This window comes from Zingiber officinale, chromosome 4A, assembly GCF_018446385.1.
Source record: "Zingiber officinale cultivar Zhangliang chromosome 4A, Zo_v1.1, whole genome shotgun sequence".
In the NCBI taxonomy this organism is placed as follows: domain Eukaryota; kingdom Viridiplantae; phylum Streptophyta; class Magnoliopsida; order Zingiberales; family Zingiberaceae; genus Zingiber; species Zingiber officinale.
This window is the reverse complement of record NC_055992.1, coordinates 154,772,266-154,797,265: the sequence shown is the minus strand read 5'-3', so window position 1 is coordinate 154,797,265 and position 25,000 is coordinate 154,772,266. Positions and strand designations below refer to the sequence as shown.

Below are 25,000 nucleotides of genomic sequence, written 5' to 3'. Positions count from 1 at the left end.
TTGGGAGTTATTTTACTCACTTGCCATTAAGAACTCCTCCAGTTCCAAACCAAGAGCGTCGAGAAATAGCTATTGCTCATATTGGCAATCACTTCGTACAAGTTTTCTTATATCCTCATTATTCTGTACCACCCATTCCAACTTGGTGGTGGCAACATTCATCGTATGAAGCTAAAGGATGGGTCACTCGTTACAGGACACGTGCTCATTTGTGGTACGAAATAATAGGTGCACCACCACCAAATGCATCGGGAGCAGAATTTGGAGGTAATATTGATTAAGATTTCTATTTTTATATGTTTTTATGTTTTTTTTGTATTATTACATGTACTCTTCATTTGGAAAAAATATATTTGTTCCTAAGTTATGAATGTGTTCATTATTAATTGGTAGTATTTTTTTTAGTTTTAAATATAAACTAAAAATAAATAAAAGATTATAAACATATAAAAAAATTATTGAAAAAAATAAAACTGAAAAAAATTTGATAAAGAAATTGATTTAAAAAATTAATAAAAAATTAAAATTTAAAAAAATCAATTGAAAAAATATAAGTATTATGAAAAAAATAATAAATTAAATTATTTAAAAAATAAAAATAAATAAAATTTATATAAAATTGAAAAATAAAGTATTGATAAAAAATAATAAATTAAATTAATTAAAAAAATAAAAACTAAATAAAATTTATATAAAATTGAAAAATAAAGTATTGATAAAAAATAATAAATTAAATTAATTAAAAAAGTAAAATTAAATAAAATTAAAAATATAATTATATGAGAGTTATTTTTAAATAAAATTAATTAAAAAATTAAAATAAAATGAGAATTAAATGAAATAAAAAAAAAACAAAAAAAACAAAAAGGGGAGGTGGAGGGGTACATGCGTTTTTTGGCAGGGAGAGAGAGAGAGGGGAGGTGGAGGAGGTGTGGGTTGGATATGTGCTGGCTCAGCTGACTCCATGATCATGAAGTTGTGGCCTAGAGGAATCTGTTGGCTGAAGAGCTGCCCTGAGGCGGCGCTGGAGGTAGCCTGTTTGGCATTCGCCGGTCACCGGAGTTCAGACCTGAGTCACCATTCTGTGGTGAGTCGCTGGACCGGAAACTACCACGGCTATCGGCACTTTTTGATCTGGGTGACCCCCTGAACGAGTCACGGACTGGCCCTTTGGAACCGGCATCAAATGCCGACCTCCAGTCATCACCTGAAGCAGCATTTCTCCTCGGGCTGCTTTCTGCACATGAATGATCTTCACAAGTTAACAAGAATTGCAAGTCTATGTCACTTAAAAAGAGAATTTACAAAGCCATTCTTTAAGGTAAGGCCAGAAATGTGAGCAAAATTTTACACATTTGAAGACCATAACTCAGAGTAGGATTGCCGACGAAAAAGAATACCTATTTCAGTGTCACCATTAGACCAGTTAGCTGCCGATGCTCGGTTATCATGAACGCTAAGCTGGCGTGTAATCTTTGAAAGCAGAGACTGCTGCTTTTGGAATTTCTCTCTTCGGTGCTTAACGTTTTGGTCCTCTAGTAGTAGTTCTTCAATCCTTGCTATGCTTTGAGCACTATAAGGAAGAGGCAGAAAAAAATGATACTAAATGTTGAACTTGCACATTGATGAGCTGAACAAATATATGCTTTTCTGCAAGTTAAAATTTTTAAACAGAAAAAAATCTTGAAAATGAATTATCAATTACTTATTATATTGCATCCCAAGCAATAAAAGGCTGGCGATAGTTGCTAATTCTTAAGTACTGATAAGCGGAATCCCCTGACGACTAGACAATTCCAAGCAATCAGATCAATAACTGGAAGCTAGTGTGATAGTAGTTAATTCTAATGTAGAATCAACAAAACAGTGGATTTTGAAAATGTATTAACTATTAACAATCGTGGACCCGAAGTGTGCATTGTGCTTACTAAAAAGAAAATTATTTTGTTTCCTATTCTGTGCAAATTTCTACATGTAAAAAGAAAGCATCTAGCCAACCTTATGGAGCTATATAGCTGGTTGAGCATGTCTTCCTTAGCTTTCTCCACTTGGCAAAGCACAACTGCCTGCTTAGCAGAATGAGAGGCATATTAAAAGGATTTGTTAATGTTTAATCCAACTCCTAACAAAAAATCACTACCTTTGGAACGTTGGCTGCAAGACTATTCAAAAGAGCCTCGACATAACCACGGACTTCTTGTGACATCCATCTAAGTTCTTCTGGATCAGCTGGTTTTCTAGCCATAGTGTCCTACATATCCAAATTATCCTAAGAAAATTACAATGGCACCAAAGATCAAACTCAAAAGCATCATATAAGTGGCTTTTTTTGGTTTGTAAATATTTATGGGTCTACGATCAGCAACAACATCGAGTGGTCATCCACAAACATGAGCAAACCAAAATTGTCTAGAAGCTTCAAGCAACCACATCCATGCATACATGAAAGCATGTGTGTAAAGGCAACTAAATGGAAAAGACAGGTTGAGAAGTGGTTATAATAGCATTGGGGTAAAACAGACTCTTCTGTCCCTGAAAGTGGTTTTCCAGGCTTGTAAAACTATTTATGGGAATCTTATCAAAAGAACACATGAGATCAAATAGGTTTAGATATATCCAGAGATTTTCATGAAAAATCAATTAATTTCGGTACTAACACTCTCCTGAATATGGAAATAGACCAGCCAAGACTTACAAGTGAACCATCTGAATGACTTTGCCTAATCGAAGTACTAGCTTCAAGACCAGATGAGCCTTTAGAAGGAATTTCCTTGGAAGATTTGCAAATATTCATCATCTTATTCACCCATTCAACTTTGTCTGCCATGCTCTCAGCCCTCAAAATTAATGCACTTTCCGCTGCAAGCTCCAGCCCATAATAATTGCATAAGAAACATGTGTTACATGAGGCAAACGTATCAAAAATCAGATATGCATTCTCAGGTTACCTTTAAGCACCGTCTTGTAAGCAACTTTGCTGGTTATCTTAAAATCTAAACTTGAAAGTTTATCTGATCCATTTGCTTTTTTTGATTCTTTGGAACTCTTAAGAGATTCCTCTTCTGAAGCTTCTTCAATGTTGCATTCCTGTGGGTTTAATGTCTTAGTCATGGAAGAAAATCCATAAATGAACATCTACATGAGCTACAGATTTAATTCTCATATATAATGATGAATCTATAAAGTTAATAGAGCCTGAATCCTTTGAGATATTACCAAGAATCACTAGACAACATGCAACCATCAATCATAGCTAGGACTTAACAGGAACCCAAACTTTCTAATCTAGAAGATGTTAAAACGTTTACATAATTATTGGCACTCTACTTGAGAGGTTGATTCCCTTTTTTCAGGAAATTCGAAGATCTCAAAAATAAATATATATCTTTGTGCGCCAACGAAATAGATGAGTGAGAAGAGGATGGGACAAAGATGGAAATTCTCATAAAACTCCTCCCAGATCAAGTCATCAAGCATATGCTTATGAGGGCAATAAAATCTACAATTGCTTTCCTAATGAGTCAGACGTGTACAATGAAACTCAAAGTAAGATCACCCCGCAATTACACTTAGCACACAATTATATTCCAATGTCTGGAATTTCTTTCAAATGTTAAGTTTTATTTCTAAAATTTTCATTTTATTAAAAACATCATTACTAAAACACCATTTAGGCATGAAAAAAGTTTCCATGTTTCTCAATTTTTTTATACAATGAAAACTCTAGCATTAACAGTTAACATGTCCAGATATGGTTATTAGACTCAAATCTTTTAATTAGAAGTTAACAACAATGTAGTCCAGTTGTAAGATTGGACTTGGAACATAGAAGAACAAGTAGACGCAGAAATTATGAACAAGAGAACCCCAAAGATCATGTCTAAGCTGACATATGTATGGGCTGTTGCTGCTGCAGTGGTGTGAAGTATTTGCCTTGCGCAACTAAGCTTACTCAAGACAACTCAGACATGGACAGAGTAACAAACGTCAATAGGGTATCAACATGATCAACGAAAGAAATATGGATAATTGTCCAAATTAGGAATGCCAACTAGGATGACTGAAGCAAATAGGAAGACTTGTATACAGTCTATTTAAGGAAAATATAAGGCACCGAAGATACTTTGATGAATGATAGTATTTCAACAAAGCTCGATGGCAGAAAAGACCATGGTTTAAAATTTTGAGTCGTGTTTCGGTCCCAGACTAGAATGATAGTTTCGGTACCATATAGTGTCATGCCGATATAGTTCAGTATTATATATATATATATATAATTATTCCAATTATAACAGGGAGTTGATTAAAATTATTAACCTAAAGTTTATCTAAACCCTAAGTTTAAAATGCCCTCTTACCACTGTTCTGGCCCACGCGACGAGTCCAAATGCATTACGTGGGCTGACATGCATCGCACGAGCCCGGCTATTGGCTCGGACACGTCGCTCGGGCCCGCACGATGCTTATGGATGTGTCACGGCGCATTGGCACGTGCTTGTATCGGTGTCAGTCCGCAAGCGGAACAAGATGTTTCAGTTGTATCGAGTAACGGCTGGAGATTTCAATCCATGGGAAAGACCATTATCACCTGACCCAAAAAAAATGTGGGGTTATGATTTTTTGTGTTGCATTTCATTTATTTTTTTATTTATGTTAAATACATATCTATCATGCCAAATGTTGGGAAATTCTGAATTTATCCTTTCAAAATGTTAGTATCATATCTCTATTAACATTTTGCAAATTCATTAGTAAAAATATCCAAAGTGTGGGAACATAAAAGATCCTTAACTACACTTACTGTGTTTTGCGTCTTAGACAACCAAAAGGAGCTATTTCTCGTCATTACTTAATTTTCCTTATTTTATAATGTTTCACAACCAGTTAGCATGCATATATGTTTTTTAATTCTGAAAAGCATCAAATATGTCACCAACCAGAAATGGAGGTGCTTTTGGTAAAGGAAAGACCCACTTGGATAGACAGATAGCAATTAAGAGTCTCCTGAGGACAGAAAGGTATTCAGTCCTTGATCACCCTTGTATGACCTTCAGGAGGCACTATGACCTTCTGATTTGAATATTTCTAAGTTGAAACATAGAAGACAGAAAGTTGCTTATTGCAGGGATAGATTAATATGCAGGTCTTTTATCAATGAGTGTTCACATCCATGTTTGCAACTGTTTTGCTTATTGTGATAGCACTCAGTTGTTGCTAACACATCCTTTACTTGAGGTTGAGAAACAAATTCAATGGGAAAAAGAATTTAAATCATTGTACTTGCAAATGAACTATAACAAGATCATATGGAAGGAGCAATTACCTCTAAAGTGATAACGCCTCGAAAATGTTTTTCTTCTTGCTTTTTAGTGTATCCAAGCTGTAAGAGCAACTCATAATCAATGTTTGACCATTATCTAGAAAATAAACAATTTAACAAAATGCAACATGGAGTTCAACGGTATATTCCCAAGTAACTAACTTTTCCACTTTTCTCATTGAGGACAAACCATCGCTTGCTCCAGCCACTTGCTTTTCCACTTTTTTTTAGCAACCACCCTACATATGAAAGGAATCTGAGTTTAAAATATGTAGATACGTTATGCAAACATAAATACCCTAGTTAAGGCAGTATTAATAAACAGTCTATGGGTGACTAAGTTAACATAACATAATTAATTAGTCAGTTGAAATTATGACAAGGCTGGAAAGCAGGGCTTAAACTGTGAACCAAATGACTAGCTCATACATCTAATGTTGACATGAATGTATTAGCTAAATCATTGGCATATTGATGGTATAAGTAGAAACTTTAGGCAAAACAAAGAAAAGGAATCAAAATCAAATAGCAGAAGTTAATTGGCATATTCAAGAGTCAAGACATGCCTTGCAATTTGAAAATTTGCTCCATTGCAACTTAGGTAAATTGGTGATGAGTCACCAGGGTTGCAGTCAAGGTGAAAGAATCTTGAAATGGTAGGACTATGCCAAGATCTTCTCCAGACTTGGCATTGCAAGAGCCTTGTATGTTGAAACCATTTGTTATTTTGAAAGAGCGTGCATGTGCATGATAGAGGTATTAGGACAATAGGGTTATGTGCATAGTGGATTTAGTCCCGATATTCTAGATCTAGGATTTCTACATTGGGTATATATATATACACATGTAATTATTCCTTTACAATATATTGCAATGCAATATTTCCCTATCCCCCAATTCTATATGGTATTAAAGCCCCTTACAATTTCTCAAAGAGGTATTGAATGAGGAGTAGACTGCCAACTTCTGATCCTTCAAACTTCTCTCCTCCCATCTCTCTCATCCACGTGAAGCCATTGTCTCCATTGCGTGACAACTGCTAGCATGTACTAGACACCATCTTGCACGGACCCTCCTTTGAGCTTCATGCATTCTTCCCCAGGTAAAGTCACCACCTGACATCGCGAGGCAGCTAGAGTGAAGGAACCACATGATACCTATCCACAAAAGCCTTATATGGCAAGCATCCATCACAGAAGATCCATCACTGCAAGACACCTCCCTTCCAAATAGCTCCACAGTCCAACTGTTACATCACTTGAGTCTTGAGTCCAACCATAAGCTCACCTGCTAACTCCTTTATTGTGAGTGACTCACTTTGCCAAATCTAACAAAATTATCACCACTTTTTGAAGGGGACGAGCCACAAGTGCAAGAGGAGAAACTCTCATCTTTCCTCCAATTCTGAAACCGAGTCGATGATGCCAACTCCAACCAACGATCCACATCCCAATCCACTTCTAGATCTACAACCTCTATCTTCCACGTTGGAGTTTAAATCATCTCCGCCTTTTGCCGTACAGTCTTGTACCTACTCTCTAGTCCTCTAGTCTTTTGATGTCCACAATCTCAGCAAAGCCATAACTCCATTTTGGCATGAGGGTCTGCGAGATTGATTGCATTCGCTGGACCAAGCTCCATCATAAGAAGAGTCTTCACCTTCTATCATATATGAAACAATCATCTCCCATCGTTTAGTACTTATAGATTTTTTTTCCTACTTCTTCCACTCCTCTTATCTAATTATTCTTCTCAAAAATTAAATTGTTTGCATGTTGCATTTGCTTTGCTCAAGTCAAAGAAGACATAAAAAAGAAAAAACATCATGTTTTCAATTTTTTATGTCCAGCAAAGGATCGAGATAAGCTTTCCTCTCCAATAAGACCTGAGACAAGAAAATGGCCACTCATTCTGCTGCATTCAGCAAAAGAATTAGCTGTGCAATCCATTCAGTGAAGACCTGAATAGGAAAATCTAACAAGTTGGAGATAGAGCATCTGAAGCTTACTCTCGCGCGCACGTTCTTTACTGTTCTCCACTCACCCGGCCGGAATTGTATTGACTTGAGCGTCGGAGGGCCTTTGCCAAAGACTCCCCCTTGGTTTTTGGGCGTTGACGTTTTGTTGGCTTGTTTGAGTGTGCGCAGGATCGAAAGAAAGCTTTTCCACGGAGTAAAAGGTCTTCTCTCAATCAACAACCAAGCTACCATTCCCAATACACCATCTCTCCAGTTTTCAGACAAGATCACCGGACATAGATGCTATATATGCTCCAGCTATACCAATAGAATTTTGGTGTAAAGGATTTGGTCACTCATGGTATTTTAGGTCTAGAGTTTCCACATTGAGTCCAATATATACATGTAATTATCCTTTTAAAATATATTGCAAGATACTACTTTCCTATTTCCAAATTCCATAATGCAATTAACTATGGGTATTGACATATCCAAAGGGATTATCCACCAATTATGGCCTTCCGTTCATAGTTTTTGTGGTTCCATTATCAATTCCATAATAACACACTCAAAAGACAATTTACAGTTTTAATTGCATAGTATCAAAAAGATAATTTGCAATATTCAAATTAGTGCTTTGCTAAGCAACTTTATTGTATGTTATTGGCATGGAATTTGTTTGCCAGAGCTTAGTGAAGAACAAAAAGCTGAATGATTTAAGGCTCTTTACATAAAACCATGGTGTACTTAACATTACTGGTATCATTAACATGTGGAATAAGATTATACATGTTACTTTAAAGATGGTGGACAACCTGCTGTTATTTCTCCAGATGGTCCAGCAATCTGCAAGGATGAGCCCTCTTTTGCATCTTTGTCGGATTGATTTGTTTTGTCTTTCATCGATTTCAAGCTACCACCTGTCTGCTGAATCCCAGGCCGAGAGCTTGATTCCTAGTTAAATCATTATAAAAATATTCAAAATGTGTTAAAATACTAATACAAAATATCATGCCAGATCTATAGTAAATCTAAAATCTTTGCGTCATATTTTATACTGTAGAAAAGTGGAGGGAAGAAGGCATTGTAGATTAACTCTGTTTATAATTGCTTGCTCTACCTCATTTGCCTTCTTTGACGACTGGTGCTTCAGCTCGTCTTCGCGTCGTTGCCTCTCCATTCTGCCAGTACATTATTGTATTAGAAGCTTAACAATTTGAAGTTTTTAATAGATTTAAGCCTAGCTGAACTAGTGAAACATTTCTTAAAACAATAATATCTTCTACTAAAGAAAAGAAAAAATATTTTTGAAAAGAAAACCTTTTTGCAGTACAATCAGGATAAAAAAAAGCAAAGCTTCAGCAAACCTTTTCAATCATGTCAGATCAGAGTTCTGCCAGTGATTGTGATAGGATTTCAGTTTAGAAAGAAATTTAGGAAAAGAAAAAACAAGTGTTTGGCATATAAAAACAGAAGACCAAATATCTAACAAACAAGCACATAGAGAGTAGGGGAAATTCATCAATGCTTATTGAACTTTTTAATGTCAAAGAAGGTTTGTAAGTTTAGCTGGGCGAACTATGTTAGCTTGGGGTTAAAGTGTTCCAAGTGATTTGTTGAGCCTAAGTTAATGGTTTGTTCTTTAATTTGGGTTGCTCATTAGATTGATATTAGACACACCTAATCCTATAAGCATGATGAGGTGTTTATGCCCCCATGGGCATAGCTGAGTTGGTACTCGGGTGGTAGAATTTCCATACATGATGAGGTGTTTATACAAAAAAAAAAAAGGTCTGCTACCTTGCATTAACTGAAGAACTATTTTTGCCCTTTGTCATTCTAAATGGTCCTCCATGCAAAAATACAAATTGGCCAACTATAACTATTATTGAAGCAACAAAGAAGACATCAAAACTCTGTTTTTGAATGATTCTGTCAGGAATAGCAACAAACCTGCGTTGCACAAGTCGAATAAAGTGTTGAGGAGGAACAAAAGATCGTTCCATGTCAACAAGTGCAACAACCATCTTCCTTGCCTCATTCCTGAAATTTTCCAAGGCAGCAGATGCAATTGCAAGCACCTTTTTTTTTGAAGATAACAAAGAAATTTCAAAGTGTTCGCACATCAGAAATATAAAAAAAGCTGCCTGTGGCAAGAAAGTAAACATGTTGCTCGAGATGGAAACATTAGATTGTAACACTACCTCTTTTTTAAATGGTGGGTATCTGCCTAGTCCTGGGGTACCATTTGCTGAGGCAGAAACTATATCCAGCAGAACCCGGTGGACCTGTTTAAATTGCAACAAGAAAACATTCACATAAGACAGAGAATTTACTAATATGTGCTAAATAATTAGCAATGAAGCAAAGTAGAGAACTAATATATGCTAAATAATTAACAACAAAGAAAAGTGGAGGTTATGTAAAAGAGGAGATTTGCCACATAATTTAGGTGCAAAAGCAATATATACCATAAAAGAAAATTCACCTCATCTACGCAAAGCTTTGATGGTTCTTTAGCGAGTTCAAGAACACACTTTATTAAAGACCTCAGACCTTTCTCAGGAGATATTAAATATGGCTGATATCCATCAGCTTCAAGCACAATCTAGGGGCAAGATAACAAGAAAAGAAAGTAAGCAGAAGAAAAAACAGAATAAATATAAGCTAATAAAAGAACATAGGGATAGAAATATACACGTTTGACGTTGTTTATATCAAAATGCTTGTCCAACGGAAGCTGCTTAATTTTGTTAGGGAAGTTTCCTTCGAAGGTTGCAACTACTTTCCAACCTGCACCCTACAAAAATTATGCACAACAAAGATATCATATTAGAGCATCATATCACTGACTTATGTGCGATAGATGCAATATTATATAAGTATAACCATTTTAAACAACATTAGAAGTTGCTGCTAGGCACTTTAGGCAACTTCCTGCAGGTAAGCGAACATAAAAATAACTCAAGTTGATTAATTTATATGTCCACGTATTCAGATCATGGAATTGTTTGTTTGTAGCTCGTACATAAAATATATAATTCCGGTGGACATGGCAGGATTGTTTGTCTTTATATTGTGCTGTTTATAGTTTGTTAAATAAAAACAAAAAGCATCACAAACATAAAACTGACCTCACCAGAAGAAATATGCTGCAGAAATGTATCTTCAAATTCTCGGCAAAGCTGCAATGCAATAGCCCTTGTACCTTCAGCAGTATTTGCCATTTGCTCACCAAGCTTGAATAATTCATCCTGCACAATCTGGGACTTACCCTGTAATCTGCATAGATCAATAAACAAATGCACGTCAAGGTAAAACACAAACAATGCATCATGAAATCTGGCAAAAGAGCTTGTTGTGAGGAGCAATCAATCCCATTGTGCAGTACAAGAAAAATAGTACCAAAGTGAACTAGTCAAAACAATTAACACATAGCTATTGTAATAATAGCACAAAGATCAATGTGGAAAATTGGGCCATTAGAATTCTAAGATAAAGACTGAAGATGAATACTAGTAGGAAAATGACATCATGATAGAAAATAGTACATCCAAATGTTATAATACAACTAGATGAAGGAAAAACACAGTTAATTGCATTTGTGCATCTATACATATTTAAAGTTAAACTAGAAATTGTTTATAGGAACTCCTGCAGAAGCTACCAGGTGTCAGATGAAAATTTCATGAACAATTTCTAACAGAAGTTTATGGAGAGATATAAGAGGATATAAAAAAACAACACAATGGTTTGAACTAACCACGGTCATGGAACCTCTACTTGGCACCTGCTTTGTGGTTTAATTTGTCCAATCAGATCAAATAGAAGGAATAAAGAAATGCAAAATTACATGATTGAAAATCAAATCAGCAGGCCCAGGTTGACTAGGTTTGGTGCTTTATCTGTTTCTTGTTTTTTTTTTTTTTTTCACTTTTTGTCTAACCCCAACCAAATTGTGGTCTACGTCCCAAAAAAGTGGTTGAACTAACTAGCCCAGGTCAATTTTCAAAACACTAACAAATAATCCCATTTCATATTAGGGCGGCTGTCCAGAAATATCATTCTTGAAGTTATTATTCACTTGACATTTGCAAAATAGAGTTAACGCTATAAGACCAAAAGATGTATGATGTGTCAGGCAAACTCTCATACATAAAATATTTTTATGTTCTAAATAGCAAACAGTGGACTGCAATAATCCAAATAAGTTAATAGCATGGAATTGAAAGTACCAAGACAAAAGTAAATCACGATACAAGAATATAGCTTCATAAAGTACCCAGTGAGAAGGTTTGGAAACCTGATCTTCATCCTTTCACGTATCTGTTTAGCAAGGGTATCCACCAAACCAACTCTACCAAGTTTGCTTTGTGGAGCTCCAGTAAGTATTGCTTTAAGACTTTCAGTCTCAGCATTCCAAGCTTCCAGTGAATTATTAGACCCAACTGCTCCTGCTTGTGCTGAAGCAATAGACACAGATTGCTCAATGAGAGCTACCCATGGAATATCAGAAGCACTCTTCGGTCCCTGATTCAACAAAAGAGCTTGAACAGCAGCAATACTTTTCTGGTCACCAGCTGCTTGATCGATTTTGCTAATGATACCGACAGTCCTAGTTCCTACAAAAATGAACATTAGTACACAAGAAGGAAAAGGAGATTGAAGTAAATATTAAAATTACAATACTCAAGCATATATTAACTAATTGTAACATGCAATAAGAATTACAAAAAAAATGCTAATTATGTGTGCTGCCTGTAAGAACCTTCTGCATCAAATTCTTTAGCCATCCTAAGAGCTCTTGAAGAAGTAACATCAGATGCCTGAGCAGCTGCTATAATAACCATCAGTATTGCGTCATTTCGTGCAGCATAATCACCAACCTAAAAGGGCATATATTTGAACAAGGCATAATCTTTGCCATTTTGTTTACGTGCCAAAAACCACAATTGCTACTTACTACTGACTCATCCATGGACCGCTGATCTAATCCAGGCAGATCGATCAATTTCAACGGAGGAGCTGGTAAAATCAAACATGTTAACTCATAAAGTAAAAAAATAACTAGTCACTAAGGCACATCAAAATATGCTGCAGAGGAGAATCATAGAAAAAAATGCCCATGAAAACAATTGATATTTGAGTGATTGCATTAAATAAGAAATCTATGTGGCCAACTCTTAATGGTGGGGAGACCTGGCTTGTTGTTGTAGTGGTTGATTGCATAACAAAGACTTACTTCTAAAATGCAAGAGCAGTATCTTATGCAATTGGAAATTCATCTCATCATGTCCGCAAATGAAAAATAGGTCACCAACAGCATAATATAGAAACAAAATTGTCAGAAAAAATAAAACAATTTACTTTAAATTTAGTTCAAATACGCAAAGTCCTCTGCATGTGAAACTACATCTCAGCAGAACTTATAGAGGAGTTATAAGTGTTGGTACAGTTTACACTAACGGTCTAAATCAGGTTTTGATGAATGACAAGTGAGTTAAGTTAGGTGTTTTGTGATCTAATTGCGTTACCAAGTGTGCAGGAATTTACAAGCCTGAAGGACCGGACAACAGGTTAAAATTCAGTTAGGTCCGCGGGACTGAATAGCTGGTCCGAAGTCTAGATAGGTCAACGGGCTGACTGGATATCTGATAGAAAGTCCGGTTGGATCCGTGGGACAGGACAACCGGCAGAAGTCTAGTTGGGGCTGTGAACCAGACAACTGGCATAAAGACCTGGTGGGTCAAGAGGCAAGTCAACAGCAAGTTGGTAAGTTAAGGTATTGGTGTAGCGGGGCCGGTAAGAGGGTGCAGCGTCTGTTAAAAAATATAAAACCTTTCTCTATTTTTCCAACTAAGATTAGTAGCACTATCACAATAATTATAAACTCAAATGAACAACTAATATAATTAAAAGAGGCTAACAGGTTTAACTTGGTTACAACCTAGGTGGTTGTTAATCCACGGCGGTTGCAAAGCTCCACTAGAAATTTCTCCTTCGTGTAGGCAGAGAAGCCTCTTACAATCTATGAAAAGCTCAGAAAAGACTAGGAAATTGATTACAGTAGTTGTTGTTCTATTTCTTACGGGCTTTTTTATAGCTCCTGGAAATCCTATCTGTAGTTTGAGGGTGCCTTCAAGGTTGATGGAGGGCGCCTCCAGCAAGGCAGCAGCGGATAAACCATTATCTGCTGCCAACGACTACTTTGGCCAGGTCGAGGGCGCCCTCCATAGCCATGGAGGGCGCCTCCCTTGCTTATGGAGGGCACCCTCCATGCTTATGGAGGGTGCCCTCCATGCTTATGAAGGGCGCCCTCCGTCTGAAGATGGCGGAGGCGCATGGGGCGCCTTCAAGCTCTGTTGAGGGCATTTGCTCAGCTCCTTTTGCTCTCCTGCTGCTTCGATCGCCTGGGTGATTGCGGCCAATCGAAATAGGGCTCACCTGAACCCAATTTCCGACCTTCTCCTTGAGCAGGCTTTCGCTCCATCTTCTCGTCCCTCGAATGTCACGTACGTTCTTCTCGTCCATCGGTGTAATCTTCCGCATCCCTTTTGTCCCTCGGATGCACTGAGCTCATCGGCTCCCTTCCCATGTCATCATTCTCGCTAGCTGCTTCTTCTGCTCGACTTCCTGTGCTCCTAAGCTCTTGCACATTTAGACACAGGGATCAAAACCAAATAGGATCTAACCTAACTTGGTTGATCACATCAAAACAATCACAGAGTTCAACATAAGGTAAGTCACTAGAAGAGAGTGACGAAGTGAGGACGCGTCCCGAGTTGAGGGATAGTAAGCATCTGTCCAGTTTAGGTCAATTTTGAATTCCTAAACTGAGACCTTGACTAGCTCTTGGTCTTGGGAGGGCAGGAACTAATTACTACTCTTTATTATAACCGTGTTAACTTTGTTTTGTAGGGTAGATGTTTTAGTTTTAGACTAACACATTTTGCAGGACAAAAGGAGCACAAAAGCCTTCGGGTGAACAACACCCGAAGGCGCCTTCAAGTATTGGAAGGCGCCTTCGAACTGTTCATGGAAAACACCTTCAATGGCTATGGAAGGTACCTTCCGGAGGATAAAAGTTGACCGATTTGGCGATAGCTTCAGTAAGTTTCGAGATCAGATTTGACCCATTGGAGGCGCCTTCAATGCCTATGGAAGGCACCTTTCATGCCCTATTTAAGGCAGTCTCGACCAAGCTTCATTCAATAAGTCATATACGAGCTACTATGCGTCAATTCGAGGTTCCGATTGCTCCGACTTCCTGCTGCGAATCTGCTGCAAAGCTGCTATGACTCTGTTGCAAAGCTGTTGCACCCGACGACTGCTTCGAGGACTTCCGATCGCGGTCGACAGACTGACACCGACACACGAGCGCTCTCACATCAATCTCTACGTGCCGGTAACAAAGTTACTCTGTACTTAATTACTAAAAAAGAAAAATGTAGCGTGTTACATTTAGCCTAATTTCTTTGAACTCGATTCTCTCTTCCGGAGGTACCGGAAGAGGTATTTTAGTGGATTACCCATCGATAGATCTGCTGGACCTGGCTCTTGGAGTAGGAGTCGTCGAAGGCTCCGAACCAAGTAAAGCTCTTGTGTTCGTATTGTTTTCGTGTATCTATTCTCTTATTCTGCTGCATTCATACTTTGATTTCAAAACCGAAAACAATGAGATTTTAAAAATCACATGATTCACCCCCCTCTCACGTGTGACTCGATCTAACAAGTGGTATCAGAGCAAGTTCTGCTCTGAATTTGTGCAACCACCAATCAAGCCGGGGAAATTATTTTTTTATTTTGGTTTTTTGCATTTGAATTGGTAACACTTTACCTATTCAAAAAAAATTTTTCTCGTTAGGTTTTTTACTCAAAGTTTGTGCAACACTACTCGAGTTCTTCGGTATTTTTTTAACTTATTTCTCAAACTTTGCTAATCCAAGATCAAGTCTTAGTACCCTCTCTTAGTCTCCTTTTTCAGTCACAATGGCCCAACTTGAAGGATACAACACCGTTCGTCCTCCCCTCTTCAAAGGAGATGACTACCCCTACTGGAAGAGGTGAATAGAGGTGTGCCTAAAGATTGACTTCGACCAATGGTTCAGCATCACCAAAGGATACAAGGCGCCCGTCGACAACGCCGGAATTCCAATGAATCCGGAAAATTGGAATCCGGAAATGAAGAAGAAGACCCATATCAACTTCAAGGCCCTCAACATAATCCCGTACGGATTAACAAAGGAGGAGCTGAACCGCGTCGGCCCACACGAAAATGCAAAGGAGCTATAGGACAAACTAATAGAACTACACGAGGGAACTAGTGACGCAAAGGTAACTAAAAGAGACCTGTACTTAAATAAATTATTTAATATAAAAAAATAGGAAGGAGAATCCGTCAATCAGTTGCACGCGAGAATAAAAGATATCCTCAATGGGCTCCACACAATCAGACATCAGACGGAGAACTGAAACTTGATAAGGTATACCTTAAATGCCTTCCCTCGAAATGCACTGTAGGCATCCATCGTGGATGCATATAAAATTTCGAGGAATTTATCTAAACTAAAATTAGACGAACTTTTTTATGAATTAGAGCTATACGAATAGACTAACGCCAAATCTGAGAAAGGTATTGCTCTTATTGCAGGAACGTCAAAAGAAAAATCCAGAACTAAGTTAGAACCTGAAGTCGAATCTGATCCAGACTCAGACGATGAAAAATACCTGGTGAACCTGGCAAGAAAAATATTCACCAAGAGAAAGAAGAACTTCACCAAAAACGACCTGCAGAAGATTAACTCCACTTCTAACTCCAACAATAAGTCAAACATCACATGCTTTGGATGCAACAAGAAGGGGCACTACAAGATTGACTGCACGAATCTCAAAAAGAAGAAAACCCTCAAGGCAACTTGGGATGAATCGTCCGCAGAGGAATCTGATAAAGATGAACCAAGGCACACCAACTACCTCGCACTAATGGCGTACGAACCAGAATCGGAAAGTGAATTGGAAGATGAGTTCGAACCCGAATTGAGCCACGAGTTCGCACTTGTTTTCGAAGGTTCCGATGAGGTACAATCTACTTTAAGCAAACGGTTTTTTAAAATTATTGCGTGCTTACATAACAAATTGACTGCATCTGAAGATCAAATAGATGAACTAATCAAAGAAAATAAAATACTTAATAATCAACTAAATTCAGGCTCAACAACTGAGCCATTTCAAACTGAAATCCCAATTCAAGTTGCAAAACTTGAAAAGGACAATTCCAAATTGAATGGCGAAGTAGTTGAACTAAAAGAACTACTCGAGAAATTCACAACTAGATTCAAGTACCTTGACATGATATTTGGATTACAAAGAGCTGTGTACAACAAGTCCGAACTCGAATACAAGTCCAGCTAAACCAACAAAACCTTTATATCTCTGGTCAATCAAAATAAAAATCAAATCAAGGCTTGGGTTCTAAAAGTGTGCCTAACCACGCAAGTAAGACTCAATCAACACTATGCCCCTAAAAACAAAATTCACTATATAAATCAAAATAAATCAAATAACTCACTATCAACCTTCAAAATTAAACCTTCAATAAATTCAAACCAAAGGAATAAAATAAAATTAAATCAACCTAAATTAAGTAGAACCAAAATTAACCTAAACTCCAATAATAACCAAGTGTATTATAATTATAAAAATTGACACAAACCTAAAACTTAAACCTAGCTCAAAATTCAGGGGGAGGCTCCAAATTAGCTGACACCTCCTAAATAATAGTTTACCCGGCTGGATAATTAGGACTAAGTTAAATAGGGACAAAAGATTAACTTGATAAACGGTACTGGAGAAGTTTTGGATGATAGTAGGTTAGGGAAGCTTTATCTATGCATGTCTAGGAAGATATGACTTCGACGTGGTGCATTTGGCTGAGTGAAACTAACTGAAGCTACCTCTTACTAATCCTAACTGGTTTGACCAAAGTTTTGTACTAAGTTCAGTGGATAGGACTATTTAAAATTTTTTGAAGGTATGGTTACTCTAATGATGTCCAAGTGACTCACCATAGCCCAGAAGTTTATTCGAATGTCTATTTGTTGAACCCAAAACTAAACTTGAATCTAACACAAAGTTAAACCAAACCTTAAAATTCAACCTAACTCATCTTATAAAATTATAGGATTCCCTGATTGAAAACATAAATTGGGTGAGATGACTAAGGATTTAAATTCAAATTCAAACTAAACTTAAAATTCAAATTCAAATTAACTTAAAATTAAATTTAAAATAAATTAAATTGAAATGAAATTAAAAATAAATTAAATTAAAACTTAAAACTTAAGTTTAAATTAAGACTTAAAATTAAATTAAAATTTAAAACTTAAATTAAAAATAATAATAATAAAATTAAAAATCAAATTAAAAATTATACTTAAAAGCTTAATCCTTGATTTAGTTAATAAATGACTCCTACCTTTTGTAGGAAACCAGGTGGATATTAGACAATGGTTGTTCCAGATAGATGACTGGGATCACACCAAGTTTACTCAACTAACATGCAAAAGCTTAGGAACAATTGTCTTTGAAAACAAGGGCAAACTTAAGGTAATTGGAATAGGTAATATGGAACTCAAAACTAGCTTTATTGTTAAAAATGTGTTACTTGTTGATAATTTCAAATACAATCTACTTAGCATTAATTAGTTGTGTGATTCTGGAGATAAGGTTAGGTTCCTATATTCTGAATGCTTAATTAAACACATATATAACCATAACATAAATCTCAAAGGGTTTAGAAAGGACACCATCTATGCAATTAACCTAACCATCTTTTCACTTAAGTGTCACTTGGCCCAAAAGGAAGAAACTTGGTTATGACATAGAAGAATGTCCTATACAAACTTTAGAAACATAACAAAATTAAATAGTTTAGTTAGAGGCTTACCAAAATTACCTAACTTAGACTCAACAATTTGTAATGTTTGTCAACAAGGAAAGCAAACCAAATCAACTCACAAATCAACTCACAAATCAACTAATCAAACTCAAACAAATTCCATACTAGAATTGTTGCACCTGGACCTATCTGACTCCCACAGAATCAAATCAATAAATGGGAGTCTCTATTGCCTAGTAAAAATAGATGATTACTCAAGATTCACCTGGGTAAAATTCTTAAAAAATAAAGATGAAACTTTTGAAGTCTTCAGTAACTTTTGCAAACAAACTGAAAATGGAAAAGATCAAAAAATTAAACAAATTAGAAGCGATAACGGAGGTGAGTTTAAAAATCACAACCTTAATCTATTTTGCTTTGAAAATGGTTATCATCACGAATTTTCCTACCTTAAAACACCCCAATAAAATAGAATAGTGGAAAGAAAGAATATAACCCTACTTGAAGCCTCCAGGACAATAAAAAAAAAAAAAGTCAGCCCGGCGCACGAAGTTCCCGCAATGCGGGAAGAATACAACCTTACTTGAATTTTCCAGGATAATGCTAACGAATATAAACTTTTAAAATATTTTTGCAGAAATTGTTAGTGCAGTCTGCTTTGTGCAACAGAATCACAATAAATAAAAATAATAATAAGACTTCGTTTGAACTCTGTTATAATAAAATACTCAATATCAAATATTTTAAAGTATTCGGATGCCCAGTCAAATCATTAAGTGATCCAGATTGAATCTTAGCTATGCAAAGGAACTGACCCAATTTGAAAGAAATGAAGTTTGGGATCTAGTTCCACTTCCGGAACATAAAAAACTAATAGAAACAAAATGGATTTTTAGAAACAAATTAAACGAAAAAGGGGAAGTTATTAGAAATAAAGCCAGATTAGTAGCAAAAGGCTTTAGTCAGGTTGAGGGACTTGACTACGATGAAACCTATGCTCCGGTCGCTAGACTTAAATCAATTAGAATGTTATTAAGCTATGTAGCCCATAAGGGTTTCAAATTATATCAAATGGATGTTAAATCAGCCTTTCTAAATGGACTGATTAAGGAAGAGGTATATGTAGGTCAACCCCAGGGTTTGAAAACCTAAAACACTCTAACTATGTCTTTAGACTAAAAAAGCCCTTTATGGCCTAAAACAAGCTCCTAGAGCTTGGTAAGAAAGGTTGACCACATAATCTTAAAAAACAAATTCAAACAAGGTCCAGTAGACCCAACACTATTTGTCAAAACAGTCAATCAAGATTTCTTTACATCTCAAATCTACATAGATGATATAATATTCGGGTCAACTAATTCAAAACTCCTATAAAAATTTATAACATTGATGGAAAAAGAATTCAAAATGAGTCTAGTAGGACAACTAACATTTTTCCTAGTCTACAAATCAAACAAAAAAATGAAGGAAATTACGTTTATCAACAAAAATATACACTTGAACTACTTAAAAAATTTGATATGGAAAACTCCAAGGAAAGTAAAACTCCAATGGCCACCAATATAACCCTAGACCATGATCCAAATGGAAAACCTATAGACCTTAAATATTACAGAAGTGTCATAGGAAGCCTACTGTACCTAACTGTCAGTCGACCTGACATTCTATTTACAGTTAGTATGTGTGCGAAGTACCAAACATGTGCCAAGGAGTCACACTTGATCAATGTTAAAAGAATTTTTAGATACTTAAAAGGAACGTCCAACATAGGTATGTGGTACCTTAGAATGATGAATTTTGAACTTATAGGGTTCTCTGACTTAGATTATACTGGCTGTAAATTAGATAGAAAAAGTACAAGTGGTGGTTGTCGACTACTTGGACCATCACTTGTCAGCTGGTTTAGTAGAAAGCAACACTGTGTCGCTTTATCTACTACTGAAGCAAAATATATAGCAATAGGAGAATGTGTTGCACAACTATTATGGATGATGCACACTCTAAAAGATTTCAATCTAAACCTTAAAAAAACAAAAGTACTAATTGACAATATTAGCTTAATCAACTTAACAAAAAATCCAGTGCATCATTCAAAAATTAAACATCACTTTATTAGGGATAATGTAACTAAAGGCGACATTGAACTCAGTTATATTGAGTCCAAGTCAAACTTAGCCAACATATTTACCAAACCTCTCCCTGAAAGTGAATTTAGCAATTTGCGTCGACAATTAGGAATGTGCTTCATAGACTAGGCTTGCTGTTTTCAAAACACTTTTCCAATGATTTGCAAATTCTAGGAAAATTTCTTACTTATATATATATTTTTTTAAAAAAATATTCCTATCTCCTTAGAGTTTCAAAATTGATTTTAGCCTTAGACTAGATCAAATCCATAGAAAGCATGATCTTATAGATCTAGGACTTGAGCATCTCACAAACAAATTAGGTTTACCTTGATTGTGTATTCACAAACTTAGAACGGCGTGAGATGCGTAGGCCCTTTGCTTGGACTTAAGATGCTTATATCGTATCAATAAAAGTCTGGGCGAGAAATACCAAATTAAAGTAATCAAGTTACGTACTCCAACAATAGATAAATCATACCTGGAAATATATACTTAACTTGACTAACCAAGTAAACACTGTTATCCTCTAATAGTTAGTTAGTAACTACTGGTTAGATGTGTAAAGACAATTTCCAGATGATTATATTTTTTTAAAATAATATCAGGTCCAGGGGAGGATATTTGAAGAATAATTTTAACTACAAAATTTTGTTTAAAAACTATGCTTAAAGTTATCTTGAAAATCTTTCTAAGTTAAGAAATTCTTGTTTAGACTATTTTGAGTTTCCTTAATATGAAATTCTTAAAAGTTTATTTAATTTTTTTTTTAAAAAAAAAGGTCTGAAAAGTTATTATATTTAAAATTTACTTTTGAAAATATCTTGAAAACTCTTTAAACTTTAACTTTAAAGTTGTTTTTGGAAGAGTTAGCTTTTAAAACATGTTATAAACTTTCAAATTTTACTTAAATGAATAAAATCTGATACTTCTTCAAAATATATCTTTTGAAAAATAAAAAGTCTATCTTTAAAGATATTTTGAAAAATAAATTACAAGGGGTTTGAAAATTGTTTTAAACCATACTTTGAAAGAGGTTCTTAGAACACACTTTAAAAAAGTTTTAACAAGTTTTGTACAATTCTTGCAAATGTTATCTTTTCAGTTTCACAAATTTTTTAAAAAACCTTCTTTGAAAATAATTTTACACATATTTCTAAAAATTATTTTACTTAGCAAATTCTTTTTAACTCCATTTAGAAATACCTTTGGAATGATATTACTTCCTAAAAAGTGTTTTGCAAATTTAGCGCTTCGAATAATTTATGAAAAACCTTTAACTCCTTTCCCCAATAATCCTGAAAGTTTTGTGTTACGAAACATGTTACTACTTTCCCTCATTACTTTACTTAACACAATTTTTGTCTCTGTTGATTCATTTATCTACGCATGTCTTTTGATGAATGTTAAAGGGGGAGGGTTAGGGGTTAAGTTAGAAAACAAAATAAATTCAGAATAACTTAACCTTAAAAATGATCAAGAGAACAAAACTAATTGTCTAAATTTTGTGCTTCCCTTTAAAATCATTTGTTGTTGCTTATTTTTATATTTTTTTCCTAATTTAACCCAAGTTATCATTACATCAAAAAGGGGGAGATTATTAATGCAGTTTGCATTAACGGTCTAACTCAGGTTTTGATAAATGACAAGTGAGTTAAGTTAGGTGTTTTGTGATCTAATTGTGTTACCAAGTGTGCAGGAATTGATGAGTCCAAAAGACCAGACACCAGGCTAAAATCCTGGGCCCGCGGGACCGGATAGCTGGTGCAAAGTCCAGATAGGTCAACGGGCCGACTGGATATTTGGCAGAAAGTCCAATTGGATTCGTGGGACCGGACAACCAGCAGAAGTCCAGTTGGGTCTGCGGACCAGACAACTGGCATAAAGACTTGGTGGGTCAACAAGCAAGTCAACAACAAGTTGGTAAGTTAAGGTAAGTCACTGGAGGAGAGTGACTAAGTGAGGGTGCGTCTCGGGTTGAGGGACAGTAAGCGTCAGTCCAGTATATGCCCATTTTGGATCCCTAAACTGAGACCTTGACTAGTTCCTGGTCTTGGGAGGACAGGAACTAATTACTACTCTTTATTATAATTGTATTAACTTTGTTTTGCAGGGTAGATGTTTTAATTTTGGACTAACACATTTTACAGGACAAAGGAGTACAAAGGCTTTCGGGTGAACAGTACCCAAAGACGCCTTCAAACATTGGAAGGCGCACATTGGAAGGCGCCTTCGAACTATTCATGGAAGGCGTTTTCTAGAGGATAAAAGTTGACCGATTCGGCGATAAGCTTCAGCAAGTTTCAGGATCAGATTTGACCCATTGGAGGCACCTTCAACACCTATGGAAGGCGTCTTCCATGCCTTATTTAATGCAGTCTCGACCAAGCTTCATTCAATAACTCATATACGAGCTACTACGCGTCAATTCGAGGTTCCGATTGCTGCGACTTTTTGCTGCGAAGCTGCTGTGCCCGACGACTGCTCCAAGGACTTCCAATCGCGGCTGGCAGACCAACACCGACACACGAGCGCTCTCACATCAATCCCTAAGTGTTGGTAACGAAGTTACTTTGTACTTAATTACTGAAAAAGAGAAGTGTAGCGTGTTACATTTTGCCTAATTTCTTTGTACTCGGTTCCTTCTTCTGGAGGTACCAGAAGAGGTGTTTTAGTGGATTACCCATGATAGGTCTGCTAGACCTGGGTCTGAGTCGTCGAAGGCTCCGAACCAAGTAAACCGCTTGTGTTCGTATTGTTTTTGTGTATCTATTCTATTATTCTGCTGCGTTCATACTTGATTTCAAAACCGAAAAGAAAGAGATTTTAAAAACCACGTGATTCACCCCCCTCTCACGTATGACTCGATCCAACAATAAGCACTCAAAATGGACCATCATTTTACTTTCCAAGTTCTCAAATTTCCTACTTTATTAGTCATTGATGAGAGCCACACAAAACTTTCATGTCAAATCAAAGTGCAAATGAACCCAATCATTTAATGATTGATCCACCTCTTGGATTGCCACATGAAGTATAAGATCAACTTGAAGTAGTATTCTCGATGTATAACATTTCATGAAAAAAAAGGATACTAGGAAAAGAGAAAAGCAAACCTGTACAACTTCGAAGCTTCAGGTAAATCTCATCTGCCCGGTTCTTTCCTGAACTACGACTTCCAGTGCCCTTGCTCAGCCTTTCCTGAAGGGAATGTCTAAGAGCACCTACAACAGAAAGAAATACGAATAACATGAGTAAACAAGAGGAAAATACAGAAGCAAGCAAACAAAGAAGGGCACTTTGGCAGAGCTTTGAGACTCTTACTCGCAGAAACCTGCTGCGATTTGTTATCTATCTGCAACATTATTGATTTGCTGCTCAAGGATACATCTCTCACAAGATCAATTATGATCGGCGCACGAGTGGCGCCATTCTCTCCCGTCGGCTGTGACAAGGCAAAGATTGTTAAACACAATAGACGACCGAACTTACAGATCAGTTATCAGAAAAGTTCGAATTTTTGTGTACCAGAACAGGATGGCCGACCACACTATTCAAGACAGCAGATTTTCCTACTCCCTAAGATCAGCGAACGCACACTCAATTGTGTAACTTAAATCTCAATCAACAACTCAACATATTGCAAAACAAAACATGAAACGGCACGAATAGGGACACAGAGAGAGAGGCTTACGACATTGCCCAGAGCGACGACATTAAGGAAAGTAGAGGCCCTCTTCGAGGCGGAGCCCTCGTCGATGTCCTCGTCCGCAAGAAGAGCGGCCGCCAGCATTATCGACTCCGCCAATTGCGTGAGCTCCTCTATTGCCTCCATTACAGCGGGAGAAACCGAGATCGGTTAGGATCTCAACAAGCAAGGATAGAATCCGATTTCCGACCAACAATGTACCCCCCAACCGGAGATCCAAATCTAAACAGCAGAAGAACAAATTGAAATTCGAAATCGGACGAGAAGAATGGTTCGCATTCCGTGATAGAGATCTGCGGAATCGAGAGAGACGCCTGGACAATCGGAGCTCCGGATCCTTCCTCGACGGAGGCAGAGAGCGAGAGAGACTGAGAGAGGGAGATAGGACGAGAGCAAACTCGATAACTCAAGGTTGGTGTTCAATTAAAGACGTCGTGGCGTTCTGCTCCCTATCTCCGTGACGGTAAATTTCACCCTACCAGGTACTACCCTAACCTCTCACAATGAGATGATGGGATCTACTACTTAAGTGTGGGCTCCACCACCTCATTGGAAGAGGTTGGGGCAGTACCTGTACAGATAGGATCGAATTAACCGTGACATCTTTCCGTACCTTTTAAGGCCGCGTCAGCATTGATCAAAAGGCCGTCCTTTCAAAAATCAAAATGGCATTCAAATTTTAAAAAGATGCTGTATTTTTTTTAAAAAACAAAACTCACGCTATCATTTTTCTTCTAAGTATATCCTTATCCTAATAATATTATAGTAATTATTTATAATTATTATAATATATTAAAATAAATTAATTTAATTAAAAATATTATACATAAAATACTTTATATTAAAAAATTATCAAAATTAAAATAACTATAAAAATATTTAAATTTAAATTTAAATTTAAATTTGATCCAATTAATAAAAAAATCTTTAAATAATATTTCTTTATGTATAGTATGTTTATCAAATTAAATTTTTAAAAAATAAATTATTT

The 25,000-nt window shown here is 36.4% G+C and overlaps 1 protein-coding gene across 2 annotated transcripts; it reads right to left on the bottom strand.

The window, feature by feature from the left end:
• Positions 1 to 843: 843 nt before the first annotated feature.
• On the bottom strand, positions 844 to 24,440 carry LOC121971777 (dynamin-2A-like). 2 transcript variants are annotated; one of them, XM_042523213.1, is made up of 22 exons: positions 23,995 to 24,440; positions 23,829 to 23,879; positions 23,625 to 23,745; positions 23,417 to 23,524; positions 12,241 to 12,302; positions 12,046 to 12,163; positions 11,560 to 11,899; positions 10,412 to 10,559; positions 9,976 to 10,077; positions 9,766 to 9,885; positions 9,482 to 9,565; positions 9,231 to 9,358; positions 8,398 to 8,458; positions 8,093 to 8,231; positions 5,483 to 5,559; positions 5,324 to 5,380; positions 2,949 to 3,087; positions 2,696 to 2,859; positions 2,141 to 2,251; positions 1,999 to 2,066; positions 1,401 to 1,573; positions 844 to 1,237 (listed from the first exon to the last, which is right to left on the bottom strand). In XM_042523213.1, the coding sequence occupies exons 1-22, from the start codon at positions 24,133 to 24,135 to the stop codon at positions 984 to 986; spliced, it is 2,766 nt and encodes a 921-aa protein (XP_042379147.1). In that variant the 5' UTR covers positions 24,136 to 24,440; the 3' UTR covers positions 844 to 983. The 2 variants fall into 2 exon arrangements, with proteins under 2 accessions (XP_042379147.1, XP_042379146.1); XM_042523212.1 differs by lacking the exon at positions 23,995 to 24,440 and having other exon boundaries at positions 11,581 to 11,899; positions 23,829 to 23,874.
• Between the last annotated feature and the right edge of the window lie 560 nt (positions 24,441 to 25,000).

Bases quoted from the DNA above. Each gene is read 5' to 3' on its own strand.
- LOC121971777 (XM_042523213.1), bottom strand. From the start codon at position 24,135: ATGGAGGCAATAGAGGAGCTCACGCAATTGGCGGAGTCGATAATGCTG. The intron at 23,880-23,994 runs GTAAGCCTCTCT...CGCTGATCTTAG, and splicing joins TCGTCGCTCTGGGCAATGTC to GGAGTAGGAAAATCTGCTGT. The intron at 2,067-2,140 runs GTAGTGATTTTT...TCTGCTAAGCAG, and splicing joins TTGCAGCCAACGTTCCAAAG to GCAGTTGTGCTTTGCCAAGT.